Raw genomic sequence first — 14121 nt, forward strand, 5'->3', positions numbered from 1 at the left:
TCTCCGTGTGGGGACCCAGGCGCCATGACTCAGGCGGAGGGGGCGCGCAGAGGCCCAGGGGCCCAGATGCTGCCCAGGGCCCAGAGGTCAGCTGGGACCTGCCCTTCCATACCAGACGCGCTTCTATCACCAGCCAGGCCTAGGGACCGCACCCATGCATGAATTTCATGCACCGGGCCTCTAGTTTTCATTCATCTATCTATTTAGGTTCAGGTGTTTGTTCAAAATTGAAACCAAAAAAGCAGGTGAGGGCAGGGAAGGGGGTAATCTCCACCCTTCTCTTCTCTTGTATAAGATTACAGGTATTGTCTGTGATCTGTGGCCAAAAAATAGGGAGACATTTATAGCCTTATCCATTTGAGTTCGAGCATATAGTAAACATACTAAACTCATACTTAACACTTTGTCTTTCCATATAAATGTATTTGAGAACCATCAATTTGCAAAGGAGCACATCAAACTTAATTAATGTTACTCAAATTTTTCTTTAATTAAGAAAAAACAAAGGAAGTATTTAACAATTTTGCACAACTATGCTCAATTGACAAAGGTGACTTGTTTAGGAATCTTAAGGGTAGCAGAGATGTATTTTAAAAAAAGACAAATTCATCCTAAAACTAGAAAATGCTTAGAGATAAAAATATTAATTCAGTAAGAAAATATTTCATATTTCTTTTACCAGAGACTAATTAATTAATTCATTTCTATATCAAGTTATGCAGCACACATTCCTTTCTCTAGTTTCTCATGCAAAAAGTTAGAGAGTTTTTCTCAAAAAAGAGCAAGTCAGTGCTAATGGTTTTAAGCCAGGGCTTGGAGTCAGCCTCAAAGAGCAAGCTTGGCCATCTGCACTCACCTGACCCCCAGCCTGATGCTTACTTTTACACAGTCTCTATTAAAATAATATTCAATGTGGAGGAGAGTAGCTGGAACCTAACAACACCCTGGTAATCTTCTCATACTGCTTTTAGAAAAGAAAAGGACCATTTCATCTCAGCAAATACATAAAAATAATACTTTAACAAAATGTATTCATCCCGACTATCTGCTTCCCTAAAATGCTAAGAAACGTGGGCATAAGTAAAATTAGGATATAGGAAGTGATGAGTACACCCGAAAAGAGATAAGAAAGAAGTATAAGTGAGGATGTTTCCTGTAAGCCTAACCACAGTATCTCACTGGTAATTTCCAAGATAATTATTGTAAAAATACAATAAATACTATAATGGAAATATAGGGATTCATTTATTACTTTCTGGTTTATAAACAAAGGCACCAATAATGCTTCTATTTACTTTGTATAGAAGAGTATCAATTTACATTTAAAACAAAAAGCAAAAAACCCTGAACCAGCTCCTACACACAAACACAAAAAAAGGGGAGAAATAAGATTTTTTCCTCCCTGCTTCCATGCTTTATTACAAAGATTCAAAGAATGTTTATTTTATACCATCCTTAAGTCAAAGAACATATTGCCATGCTTCTCTGTGTTGAGTTTTAGGACATATTAATGTTGCCAAGTCAAATCTAAATATAGTCACAAGTGACAAATGCATATGACACAATTATAGACTCAAGAATGAATAGGGAAAGAAAAATAAATGTTTTGCAATACAGCTTTACCAAGTTAAATGAAATATTAAATTTATTTAATTTATTAGGCTATCCTGTTAAAAACTAAGTTTGTATAGAAAATATAATCAAACAGAACTAAAAACCATTTCTAGCAAATGACAAATATAAATGATTCCCAAAATTTTTAAGTTCGAGTTAAGCTTGAAGTCTAGTTAGTGGGGATCAACAATCCATGTGCCCTTTATACTAATTTTAGAACTTTAAGTTCCAAAATGACATGTTAATTTATTCATTAGCTTTCTTTTGACAACAAATTCTGTTAAATGAACACACAAAATTAATGCAGTGGCCTCAGCACCCTCCCAGATAGCATTTCTTTAAGTTAGATTATTAAGAACAATGACATGTTCAAAAGGCATACAGCCCATATGTATTTCACATGCCTGCTGAAATTGTACCTGAATCTTTTTCAAGATACAAAGACAATTCATCTGATTCTCAGTATATTTGGCAAAAGTGTAAAAATCATACAAATGTGAGCATGTTCTCAACACACTAGGGAAACACATTTGAAGAGATGGAGCTCTCAATGTACAGAGCACCTATAGTTGATTATGGGGGCCACTTTAAATCAAAGGCATTGTCTTTTACTCCATCTTTAGACACTGTCATGGTCTCTCACACCTTATACAAGGTATGGTCCTAGACCAGAAACTTCAGTGTCATCCCAAAGAATATATATATACATATGCATATTTACATTCATATTTCTTTTAAAATAATGTTTTAAAGTTTTACTACAGAAAATGTGGCTTCAACATGGAAGCATTTTTCCTTTTCAAGATTACACACCTGCATGGAAGAAGGGGATTTCCTTTACATTTCATTTTTTCACAATAACAAAATAAACTTTTTATACATTGCATTTAAACTGACAAAGAAAATTAAGATGTAAAGTTCTATGTAAGTTTTTGTATTATGAACTGACCTCATTAAACATATTCAAGATATACTGTTGATGATTTAAATATAGTACAACTTGATCAGCTAAATTAAAACATGTTATGCTGGTCAATTTGCTCAACAAAATATAAAACAGTAAGGAGAGTTAACTACTATTAAGGTTTAAAGGGAATTATAATATATCATTAAAATATACATTAATTTTCTTGCTATTACTTGTTTCTATAGTGCATTTCTTTCTAAAGCTAAAACCACATGCAGAAAAAATAAATGGTATCTTCAAACTCATTCAACAGTTTGCTACTTTATGTGGTAAGTAAATAAAGTCCTTTATTTAATTTAATACACATTATTTTATGCATTATTTTATTTTTCTTGTGGGAATTCAGTTCTCAAGGTCAAAAGTTAGTATGTGTTTACACACATGTAAGAATATTTTTTTAATGTTATATCTACCTGCAAAAACATTTTTCCATAATAATGCACTTTCAGTTTTCATTGGAAAGACAGCATAAGCCTTTTTAAAGTCTCATTAAAAACATTTATAAAGGGAGGAGAGCACAAGTATGGTGAATCCTCCCCAACCCCGCCAGCCCTCATTTGCCAAAGTCTTAAGAAATCCTCCAGCTTCAAAACATGAACATCTCACAGGATTGATTTCTATTTGGTCATTATGTGGACAAGAAAAATGTATTCTTATTTTTTGATGCTAACAGTCTTATTTAATTCATTTTAATTTCCCTTCAAAAAAACACATAGCATATTGATATGGATTTTCAAACCCATTTAGATCCAGTGGGATCTTTAGAATATATAGCCTTCTGATTATGAAAGCAACTGATTGCTTATAGGAAAATGATATGCATCAGACCTCTAATCAGAGAAAGAAAAATGAGAACATGTCTTTCATGTCTGAGACCACTCAATAACTTACAAGATAATGTGAAAATAAGTTGGCTATAATTTTAACAAAATTTCAACTGATGAAAAAATCAAACACTGAAGAATCAAATATCTACCAACTTAGCTAATATTCCTTTCCAAATAAATGCTTTCCACTGCACTAAATATTAAAAATTAGAATTCACTGTATGTTAAGGCATATTTTAATTAATATGTTCCAGAATTGCACAGTTATACTGGTCAGTGTTCCCATATCCCCACTCCTACCCTCACCCCACCCCTTTTCCCAAGGGATCAAAATATTACGTCATGGTTTTGGTGGCTATTGCAGATTTGAGCTAGCATACCACAGTGTGTTCACTAGATTTTTATGAGCATAAACATTTAAAATGTTACATAAAATGTACCATAATTTACTCCACACTCCGATCTAAGATGATTTAATATCTTGACAAAAGGTGAGATGACTTAAGTACATTTTACATTTGTGCATTTAGACCACCACATATGCATAGATGTTCTAATGCTAAATTCTTGTCTTCAGTATCTCATAGTGCTGGATGCTCGGAAGTATGACAGAAACTTGTAACACAGACTAACCACAAAGTACCAGATGTTTCTTGCCATTTGTGATCTTGCAATAAAAATGCGCCAGATCAGGATCACAAGGATGGTATTGAAACCGTAACGTATGTTCCTCAACCTGAAAGCAAATCAAGAGACCTATTAGATCATATTTTCTAGAATAAAATATTGCTGGATGGCACATAGTTAATACTTAGTTTTTAACATAAAACTCAAATCCATATTAATTTGAAATTTATTTAAAAACTAATTAAAAGTCCTTAAGTTAGAAAGTTAGCAAAAGTCACCTGACCGTAGTCTATCAAACAATGTATTACCTCTATTAACAACGAATAACACAAAGCTTTTTTTTTATAACAGTATACTTGGGATGCAAAGTTATTCATTCAGCAGGTATTGAGCATCCTTTTGTGTGCCCAGTACTGTGCTAGGCAGCAAGTACACTGGAGGTAAAACAGACATGTCCCTTATGTGTTTGGCACTTTTTCCTTTAAACTAAAAAGGTTTGTACATTACATACATCACCCTACAAACAAAATAAACATTTTTGTGACATCTTTAGCTGCTTACAAGTTGTCAGGAAACTTTACCCCTTCCATTATAGCTGATAGTCACATGACCAAAGACCAAGAACTCATTCATGAATGAAACATGGTACTAGCTCTAGATAGGACTTGCCATTCTCAAAGTAACAGGTACATTATCTTACTCTTGTTTCAAAACACTTCAGATGCTTTTTAATGGTGTTAGAAAGGAATGCAAACCTTTAGGTATGCAGTAATGTTACATACAGTCCATTAACTTCAACAGGCAGGGTAAAATAGGACTACAACGTATGAACAATTGGTGTAGACAAGAGCTTTGAATTACATGTCAAAAGGTCATGGTTTGTTTTGCCACTTAATACAATATGACCTAGGCAAACTCAATTTCCCTAAACCTCAGTTCCTTATCTATGCAACTGCCCTACAAAGCCTCATAGAGTTGGAAGCACAAGAAGAATAATGTGAAAATCTTGAAAACTGTTATAAAAATTAAACTAATTCGGCCCTGGCCAGGTAGCTCAGTTGATAAGAGTGTCATCCTGTTTTAGCAAGGTTGCAGGTTCTATCCCCGGTCAGGGTACACACAAGAATCAATCAATGAATGCATAAGTAAGTGAAATAACAAACTAATGTTTCTCTCTCTCTCTCTCCTCTTCCATTCTCTCTCTAAAATCATTTTTTTTTTAAATGTTATTCACGGGAAGAGGAGGAACCAAGATGGCGGCATAGGTACACACCTGTACTTGCTGCCTTGCACAACCACATCAAAACTAAACTAAAAGACAAAACAGATATCATCCAGAACCCCGGGAAGGCTGGCTGAGTGGAAATTCTACAACTAGAAGGAAAGAGAAAAGCACACTGAAGCTGGTAGGGGGTGCAGAGGTATGGAGGCAGGTGAGGAAATGGGCTGGCAACTGGGTATGCTGTTGTCTTTTTCAATCGGGAGGGAGATACAAGCTCCCAATTGTTCTGAACTTCAGTTCCAGGCAAGACTCTGGGGACCCAGACTCATACGGGGAGAAACTGGACTGTCTGGCATCGGGCTGGAATGCGAGGGTGGCTTTCTCACAGAGGAGCTTGCAGTAATCATTGTTCCTGCACTGGGCCACAAGACACAGAGACCCCAGGACCTCTCCGAGGCACAGCAGACTGGCAGCCATTGCAGTTTGCTCCATCCTGATGATTCCCTGACACCCCACCCCACCCAATTTACAACCCCACCCAAGCTGTGAGCAGAGGCTTTTGCATATGAATGGCCTGTTCATTTGCAATCTAAAACTTAACAAACTGCAGCTATGTCAAAGAGCATCAAAGCTTCCAAAAGAAGGCTTAGACAGCAGCCTGCATTGCTTCACAGCTGGGCCTCATCTAGGCACTTCCAAACCCCAAACAAAGAGAAGGAATCTGCAGATCTCTCTGTAGCTCCTGCTGGGTGGCCTCAGGCAGTGGTTGACTTTGCACCTCCTTGGAGATCCAAGAGCCAGTGTACCCAGTGGTCAAAGTGAGACCATACCAGAGTACAACTTTTCACATCCATAAGAGACACACTCAAGGGGCAGATTCAGTGAGCACCAAAACCCCACGGAAGCAAGTCCTGCTCCATAAGGGTGTCTCCAGCACAGCAGTTCTCCCATTGTAGACACAGCTGGTCCTCAAAGCAAATTGGTCTGGTGGTCAATTCCTCCCAGTGATACCAACAGCAATCAAGACTTAACTACAACAAGACTGTGCACATAGCCCACAAAGGGGTGCACCAACAGTGTCAACTTCAGGTAATTAGGGAGGCTGAGCCACTGGGCCCTATAGGGCACCTAGCACACAAAGCCACTCTATCAACACAGGAAAGCAGCCAAAATGCGGAGACAAACATGTCACAAACAAAAGAAATGGAGGAAGGTAAAATACTGGATATAGAGTTCAAAACCACGGTTATAAGGTTACTCAAGAATCTTCTAGAAACCTCTGAGAAATTTAATGAGACCCTCAAGGATATGAAAAAGGACCAATCAGAAATTAAGCATACACTGACTGAAATAAAGAATAATATACAGAGGTCCAACAGCAGATGAGAGGATCCCAAAAATCAAGTCAAAGATTTGAAAAATGAAGAAGCAAAAAACACCCAACCGGAAAAACAAAAAGAAAAAAGAATCCAAAAATATGAAGATAGTATAAGGAGCCTCTGGGACTACTTCAAGCATACCAACATCCGAATTATGGGGGTGCCAGAAGAAGGGAGAGAGCAAGATATTGAAAACCTATTTGAAGAAATAATGACAGAAAATTTCCCCTACCTGGTGAAAGAAATAGACTTACAAGTCCAGGAAGCCCAGAGAACCTCAAACAAAAGGAATCCAAAGAGGACCACACCAAGACATATCATAATTAAAATGCCAAGGGCAAAAGACAAAGAGAGAATATTAAAAGCAGCAAGAGAAAAACAGTTAGTTACCTACAAGGGAGTACCCATACAACTGTCAGCTGATTTCTCAACAGAAACCATGCAGGCCAGAAGGGAGTTGCAAGAAATATTCAAAGTGATGAATAGCAAGAACCTACAACCAAGATTACTCTACCCAGCAAAGCTATCATTTAGAATTGAAGGTCAGATAAAGAGCTTCACAGATAAGCAAAAGCTAAAGGAGTTCATCACCACCAAACGAGTATTATATGAAATGCTAGAGGATATTCTTTAAGAAGGGGAAGAAGAAGAAAAAGGTAAAGATAAAAATTATGAACAACAAAGTGACAACAAATACATATCAACAAGTGAATCTAAAAATCAAGTGAATAAAAAATCTGATGAACAGAATAAACTGGTGAATGGAATAGAATCAGGGGCATAGAAAGGGAGTGGACTCACAATTCTCAGGGGGGAGGGGGTGTGGAAGGTGAGGGAAGAGACTGGACAAAAATCGTACACCTATGTACGAGGACAGTGGGGAGGTAAGGGCATGGGGTGGGGTGGGAAGCGGGTGGAAGGGAGCTATGGGAGGAAAGAAGAGGAACAACTGTAATAATCTGAACAATAAAGATTTATTTTTTAAAAAAATGGTATTCACTAAACTACTAATAAAATAGACCGCTATTAAACTTTTAACTGCATTTCTGAATGATGGATTAACAGTGATTTTTCCTCTTCTATTTTCTGTGTGTATGGTTTTATTTTTTTTTAAATATATTTTATTGATTTTTTACAGAGAGGAAGGGAGAGGGATAGAGAGTTAGAAACATCGATGAGAGAGAAACATCGATTCAGCTGCCTCCTACACACTCCCTACTGGGTATGTGCCCGCAACCAAGGTAAATGCCCTTGACCGGAATCGAACCTGGGACCCTTGAGTCCGCAGGCCGACGCTCTATCCACTGAGCCAAAACGGTTAGGGCAGTTTTTTAAACAATCTTATAATAAAAGGCTAATATGCAAATTGACTGAACAGCAGAATGACTGGTTGCTATGACATTCACTGACCACCAGGAGGCAGACGCTCAACGTAGGAGCTGCCCCCTGGTGGTCAGTGTGCTCCCACAGAGGGAGCGTCGCTCAGCCAGAAGCTGGGCTCACGGCAGGTGAGCGCAGCCCACCTCCGAGGCAGTCGGATATCCCCCAAGGGGTCCCAGACTGCAAGACGGTGCAGGCCGGACTGAGGGCTCCCCCCCCCCCCCTACTCAGTGCACGAAATGTCGTGCACTGGGCCTCAAGTTACTTTATAAAAGACTAAGGGGAATAATTATAGCTCTTTTATAAACAAACAAAAATTCCATGTTAAATGATGTATTAATATATCTATTTTCCTCTTCCAAAGATAGAGTAGGGTGAAAAAAAACATAAAATAAATAAATTACCTCCAGTTTAAAATATATTTTTATTTTCTCCTAATATATTTACTTCTTCAATAGCAATATAATGAATGATAATAGCGATTTTTAAAACTAAATTACACCAGCCTTAGGCGGTTTTGCTCAGTGGATAGAGTATCAGCCTGTGGACTCAAAGGTCCTGGGCTCGCTTCCAGCCAAGGGCACATGCCCAGGTTGCGGGTTTAATCCCCAGTGCGGGGCATGCAGGAGGCAGCCAATCAATGATTCTCTCTCATCTTTGATGTTTCTATCTCTCTCTCTACCTTTCTCTCTGAAATCAATAAAAATATATTAAACAACAACAACAAAAAACTAAATTACACCTACACATAGGAAGAGTAAATAGACGAAGATATCAAGTTTCAACAATATTAGGCTAAATCAATACTACCAAAGTTCCAGTCCAAAGGTAAGAACTTTTCCTAAATACGATAGATTATTAGCAATATCTTCCATTCAATATACCAGCTTATAAAAAAACAAAACAAATTAAAAAAAAAACCACCACTGTAAAAAAACAAAACACCACTGTAATAAAGAAGACAAAAGGAAATCAAACCCATGTAAAACTTACTTGTTCAGATGTTTTCTAGCTGCAGGGAGGCCAGACATTTCTTCATTCAAAACATATTTCTTAGTGCCCATGCAGTAATTCTCTATGTACTCTGCCCAATGTAACTGCCTTACATCAATATTAAAGGTCTACATAAACAAAAAAATTACTGGTTACTTTCTTAATTTTTTTCACAGCTAGTCAAAAATTCATAGTTTTTCTAAAGGCTAATTCCAAATGACATGATTACAAAATGCTTACAGTATTAACTTTTAAAATCTTACTGCTATTCACAAAAAGTTCTTATTCCTATTCCATACCTTTCCTTAAACACAGAAACATTTGAGACGATAATCTGAAAACTCAGGCTAGCATTTAAAGAGTGTATCAAGTGTGAAGAGATGCCTGCAACATCCCCCCGCCCCAAAAAAGACAAAATCCCATTATCCAAATAGATTTATGTATTCTTCACATATATTTATATGTGCATTTGTTTATTTCCAGTTTGTATCTATAGTGTCTCTCTTCTTGAATATCCTGCATACCATATAGATTAATTTTCTTAGAGAATATTACTGACATCAGGAAAAAGAATGTTATGAGAGCTGGTTTAGGAGTTTAAACAACAGTAATTTGGCCATCTTGATGAAAAGGGTAGGCAAATCTAGAATAAACAGCCTTATAAAAATGGTATTTCATAACAAAATGAGAGGGCCATGCACTACTCAGTGCTCCATACATTTGGATAAACAGACTATTCACTATATACCATCACTTACTTGAACACAGTAAGTTCTACCACCCACCCTCCGCCCCAAAAAGATACCATAAATAAATTGTTACAAAAGTGTAATTAGATTCCCACAGAAGAGTGAAAAGGGATGGAACCAAAGACTGGCTGGAAATTTTCAAAAAAATAATCAGACATCAAGGCACAGGTTCAAAACTCACAATATACTATATGCACACACAAACATCTAAGTATGTCAGAGTAAAACTGTTGAAAGTAAAAGAGAAAGACAGTTGATTTCTCAAAAGAAAATGGGAAGCCAACACTATGAGATGTTTTCCAAGTGCTCAAAGAAAACTGCTGACACAGAATTCTACACCAGCACAAATATCTTTGAAAAGTAAATATCTTCCCAGAAGAATAAAAACTGAGACAATCTGACATCCTTGGACAACCCACACTAGAAAAATTATACTGAAAGGCACTCTTTAGGCATAATGAAAATGATTCCAGATTGACATCTGAGATGGAAAAAGAAAGAAAAAAACAATTACGTTGATAAATCTATACATGAATAGTTATTGCATAGACTGCAATGAGAATAATGAATACTTATTGCATAGACTACAACAATAATAATGGTTATGAGGCATATAACACATACACAATTAATATATGTAAAAGCAATAGCAGAGAGGTGTTAGTCCTCGCATTTTCCAAGAAAAGCTGGAATTATCAATATTATATTAGACATTGACAAATTAGGGAAGGATGCTGTAATCTCTAGAGTAACCTACAAAAACAGCATAAAAATTAATATATTTGTATGTTACTAATACAAGTGGGAAAATACACAACTATAAAAATAACCTCAAAGAAAGCAAAAAAACTTAAAACAGGTGGGACAAATTGTAAGCACTGAGTCAGATTTAAATTAAAAATTACCAGAAATTACATTATGGATTAAATTTTCCAATTAAAGGTAAAAAATTGTCAGACTAAAAAAAATTCATCTGCTATTTATAAGAGAAATAACTGAGAGATAAGAATACAGAAAAGTTGAACATAAAAGGATGGAAAAAGATATACATTTCTAACAGCAATGTAGGAAAATGCCCATTTGCCCAAGGCTTCACCAGAGTATGTTGATAGTTTGCATTTTTTGCAAATCTGCTCAGGAGTAAATATCTCAGTCTAGTTTTAATTTGTATTTTCATTTTTATGAATGAGTTTATCTTTTCATATGGCTAAAAAAAATTTAAGAATTATTTTTTCTATAAACTGTTCATCTCTCTAGCCCATTTTTCAATAGGATTATTGACATTTTTGGCATGTCTATATAAGCTTTTTATGTAATATGAAATGCACTGAGATACCACTACACACCACCAAAGTGGCTAAAATTAAAATTTTAAATGCCAAATGTTGGAGAAGATGTGGATTAAAAGGAATTCTCATAACTGTCACTTGGGAGGTAAATTAATACAACCACTTTGGAAAACTGGCATTATCTACTAAATTGAACATATGAATACCCTTTGATTCAGCTAGATATATATCCTACACAATTGTGTGCATGTGGTTCATAGAAGCATTACTCCCAATAACCAAAAACTGAAAATAACTCAAATGTCTATCAACAAAAGAATGAAAAAATATATAATTTGTGTAAAGTTAAAAAATGTGTAACACTAACAGTGTAAAAATTCACAACAGATTAGGAGAGAGGAGGTAGTGATTGGGAGAGATTATAAGGGGAATCTTCTGGGGGTAATTTCTATTTCTTCACCTGAGTGCTCATTTTCTAATAATCCATTCAGCATTATATGTTGTGCATTGGAATGGATAGTGTAAGGTGGGAAGGCAAGGGGGGCGGGGAGTATGGAATCAGCAGAAGCCATAAATCTTTCAACTTGAGCCAATCTGCAGGACCCTAGTGACTTAGACCTTCTGCTTTGAAGAGAAGAAGACTGGCTCTAAAGCCTATGGCCCCATAAATTAAGGAGTCTTATAGAATATTCCTGCAAAAACGTAAGAATCCAAAAAGCTGTATCCTCAGAGCAAGGGTGAAAAAGAAGTAAACCTAGCACACACAGAAGTGGGCAGAGAGATAGCGCACGTGAGAACCTGTCATGCCGAACCAGCAGAATAGACTAAATCTGCACTATCCAATGTGGTAGCCACAAGAAGCCACATGCACCTCATGGACATGTGAAATATGGCTAGCCCGAATTGCTGTGAAGTGTAAAATGCACACTGGCTTTCGAAGGCTCAGTATGAAAAATACAAAGTAAACTATCCTTTATATAATTTAAAAATTTTAAGTAATCTTTAAATTTTTGTTCAAATTATATATTGTTTTGGATATACCGAGTTAAATAAGGCATTTAAAAAAAATGTTTAAAGAAGTGGAAGAGAAAGGAAGCTAGAAGAAAGATCTCAGATAAAACATTTTAGTAAGGTCCTGAATATACTCACTAAGGAAGAGGCTATAGAAGTTGCTTAATTTAGACTTTGTTAGGTATACACATTAAAATATCTAAGGTAACCTCAAAAAGAATACACATGAAGAGTTAAAGTTTCAAATTAACAGAGAGGGAGAAATGTGTTTGGAATGATAAAAAGTAAAAGAGTATGTGAAAAACAATTTCTGAGGGAAGGTTTTTCTTAAAATTCAAAGAAAACGAAGTGTTTTGGGGGGAAAATGCATAAAGAAGCTAAAGTTCTCTTTCAACCTGACATTAAAAGAAAAAAAAAATGAACATTGCAATCATACTGTAAATCCAAATCATACTGCCACATCTAAATACGTTATAAATTCTAAGGTAGAGCAATTTTATTTCATCACCAACAATTATGATTGAAGCTTTTAATGAGACTATAAATAAATCAATGACTTTCTTGTTGCATAATGATTGTGAAAAATATCCAATTATTTCTCAGGTTGCTCATGGCTGTCTAATTATTTTCTAATATAAAACTGAAAATACTTGCCTTTTTATCTTCAGGATTTAGTTGATTCATTAACATATTGACGTTGTCAGTATTCCAAACCCAAGAATTACTTGTGAAATACTCAAGAAACATCATAGCTTTGTGAAGACGAGTTATTGTTTTCATCATCCTGTATTATAAGAAAATGACAGATTCATATTCTGCATAGATTAGAAAAAAAAAATCTCATCACCACCCATGGCACCAGTTTGTAAATTGAGACATTAACAGTAAAATCATAATACGTAATTCAATAAGTGTACCAACCAGCAAGCAATAAGAATATTTCTGTATCTTGGAAAATTATTTCATAAATCCAAAGTGTAAAAAAACAAATTTTAAGCAGCAGCAAATGAATTTACTACTACCTAAAGTTCTGTTGATACATGAAATTAATTTTCAAAGGAAATTCAATGCTTTAAAAGGTCAAGTTTCTACATATAATAATAATGGATTCAATTAGAATTCCCTTGCTTTTTGTTCCTTAAACTACATTTTACTAAGATTTCCTATGAATTCATAACATTCTATATTACATTATACAGAAATATTCGTTTGCCATTTAGTCAACTTTCTATATATAGATCTTTAAATAACTTTCTCTTTAACACTGACAAATACCATTCTTGATCATCTTGCTGTGCTATGAAATCAATGACTCATGCTGAAAACTTTTTGAAATATTTACTCACCTTCCCAAATCCCCAAGATCCATCCTTATAGAAATAAGGAAGTGAGATACTGTTTTATTTGTTTCTTTTTAAAAGGGCAAAGGGCCCTAATCATTAAACCTATCATTTTAAATATCATGGCTTACTATAAGTCATTGATATCATAACATTAACCCGAGCAGTAACATCTATACAATAATTATCAATGATAAGTAGGGAAGAAAGAACTTTTCAAAACAAAACACACACCAAAAATTCCTAATCTCTGATAAATAGAAAAATAATTTGTGAAGAAATACCAAAAAAAAAAAAAAAAATCCCTCAATTTATAGTCCCACAATAAGGATTAGCATTATATGTAATTTAGAGTCCCAAAATCAGGAACTTTAGAAATGGGGGGAAATTAGAACATTAGAAATGAGGGGGTAAGGAGGAATTAAAACAGTAACATAATTAGCTAAGCAATTCTGATGACACATTTAATACATTTAGAAAGATATCCTGAATCGAGAATATTGAAAAAAATAAAATGAGGTAGCATGGACTATGTAAAGAAAAACTAGTTCATGCAAGAAAGCAATTACAAAACCTCCATTAAACATGAAAAGAATTAGTGAGCCTCAAAAGGCTGTATTTGGAAAAAAATAGTTCCTAAAGATAGACAGCACTTGCTGGAAAAAAAGAAGACATTCTGCTTTTAGATAAGAGATTATACAATTTTCTAAAAAACAACAAAAA

At 35.3% G+C, this 14121-nt stretch overlaps 1 protein-coding gene across 3 annotated transcripts in view; it reads right to left on the bottom strand.

The window, feature by feature from the left end:
* Positions 1–465: 465 nt before the first annotated feature.
* The window catches only part of FAR1 (fatty acyl-CoA reductase 1), a 66580-nt gene continuing 52924 nt past the window's right edge, over positions 466–14121 (bottom strand). For all 3 annotated transcript variants that reach the window (XM_070428274.1, XM_070428273.1, XM_070428275.1), the window contains 3 exons: positions 12713–12842; positions 9010–9137; positions 466–4144 (listed from right to left, as the gene is read on the bottom strand). In XM_070428274.1, the coding sequence (XP_070284375.1) occupies positions 3982–4144; positions 9010–9137; positions 12713–12842 (421 nt within the window). In that variant the 3' untranslated portion in view covers positions 466–3981. The remainder of the gene's footprint in view (positions 4145–9009; positions 9138–12712; positions 12843–14121) is intronic.

The sequence above is a fragment of the Myotis yumanensis genome, unplaced genomic scaffold, assembly GCF_028538775.1.
Source record: "Myotis yumanensis isolate MYYU_CA2020_CCGP unplaced genomic scaffold, mMyoYum1.0.hap1 SCAF_10, whole genome shotgun sequence".
Taxonomy (NCBI): Eukaryota; Metazoa; Chordata; class Mammalia; order Chiroptera; family Vespertilionidae; genus Myotis; species Myotis yumanensis.